Below are 693 nucleotides of genomic sequence, written 5' to 3' on the forward strand. Positions count from 1 at the left end.
TGCAGGTTCAAGACCCTGTACTACTAATTTTAGAGTCACAGTGAGGTCTTACTTGGCCAGTCTGGTGTTATCATTGTCATCTTTCCCCCACTCCCAGTCCTTCCCAGGATCAACCGCAAAGTGCAAAGGCAGTAACTTGTGTTCTGAGTCAGTCAAAGGGATCACCGCTGAAGGAGAGAAGAAATCAGGAGAGAAGAAATGGATTTAGCTGGAAAAAACAGCAGGAGAAGCAATAGACTGAAGGAAAGGGCCAGAAGAAGAACATGATGAAAAAGCATCTAACACTTTAAAAAAATCTCTGAAATGCTTATAACTTCAGAAAATCCTCACTAACAAGGACTTGCAGCCTTCCACATCTGTACCAGAGTCTCAGGCATGGGTAGATCCAGGATTTTGGAAAGGGCATACAGGAGCAGTGATCTGTGCTGCAGGGGTGGCTACCCCTTGGCTCCCAGTCTCCCTGCTGGGGGGTACAGCATCCTTCAGGAGCAGCGGTCGGAGCCTTTTTTTTTTTTTTTTAAATGTCCTTCAAGCAAGCAAGAATCTTTTTTCTCTTCCTCCTGTCCTCCACCTCAGTCACTCCACTGCCTCAGGAGGTCAGCAATGTTCATGATTATCTGTTAACAAGCATCTCTAAAGACTCTCTGACCTTTCACAAATCCTTGGACAATATTCTCAGTGCACATTTACTTT

The 693-nt window shown here is 45.0% G+C and overlaps 1 protein-coding gene across 2 annotated transcripts in view; it reads right to left on the reverse strand.

Moving 5' to 3' along the window:
* The window catches only part of OTUD7A (OTU deubiquitinase 7A), a 224,118-nt gene that overhangs the window by 10,132 nt on the left and 213,293 nt on the right, over positions 1-693 (reverse strand). For both annotated transcript variants that reach the window (XM_019504354.1, XM_019504355.1), the window contains exon 11: positions 53-167. In XM_019504354.1, coding sequence (XP_019359899.1) covers positions 53-167 — 115 coding nt within the window. The remainder of the gene's footprint in view (positions 1-52; positions 168-693) is intronic.

Source organism: Gavialis gangeticus, unplaced genomic scaffold (genome assembly GCF_001723915.1).
Source record: "Gavialis gangeticus isolate Ggan-Ray unplaced genomic scaffold, GavGan_comp1, whole genome shotgun sequence".
Lineage (NCBI taxonomy): Eukaryota > Metazoa > Chordata > Crocodylia > Gavialidae > Gavialis > Gavialis gangeticus.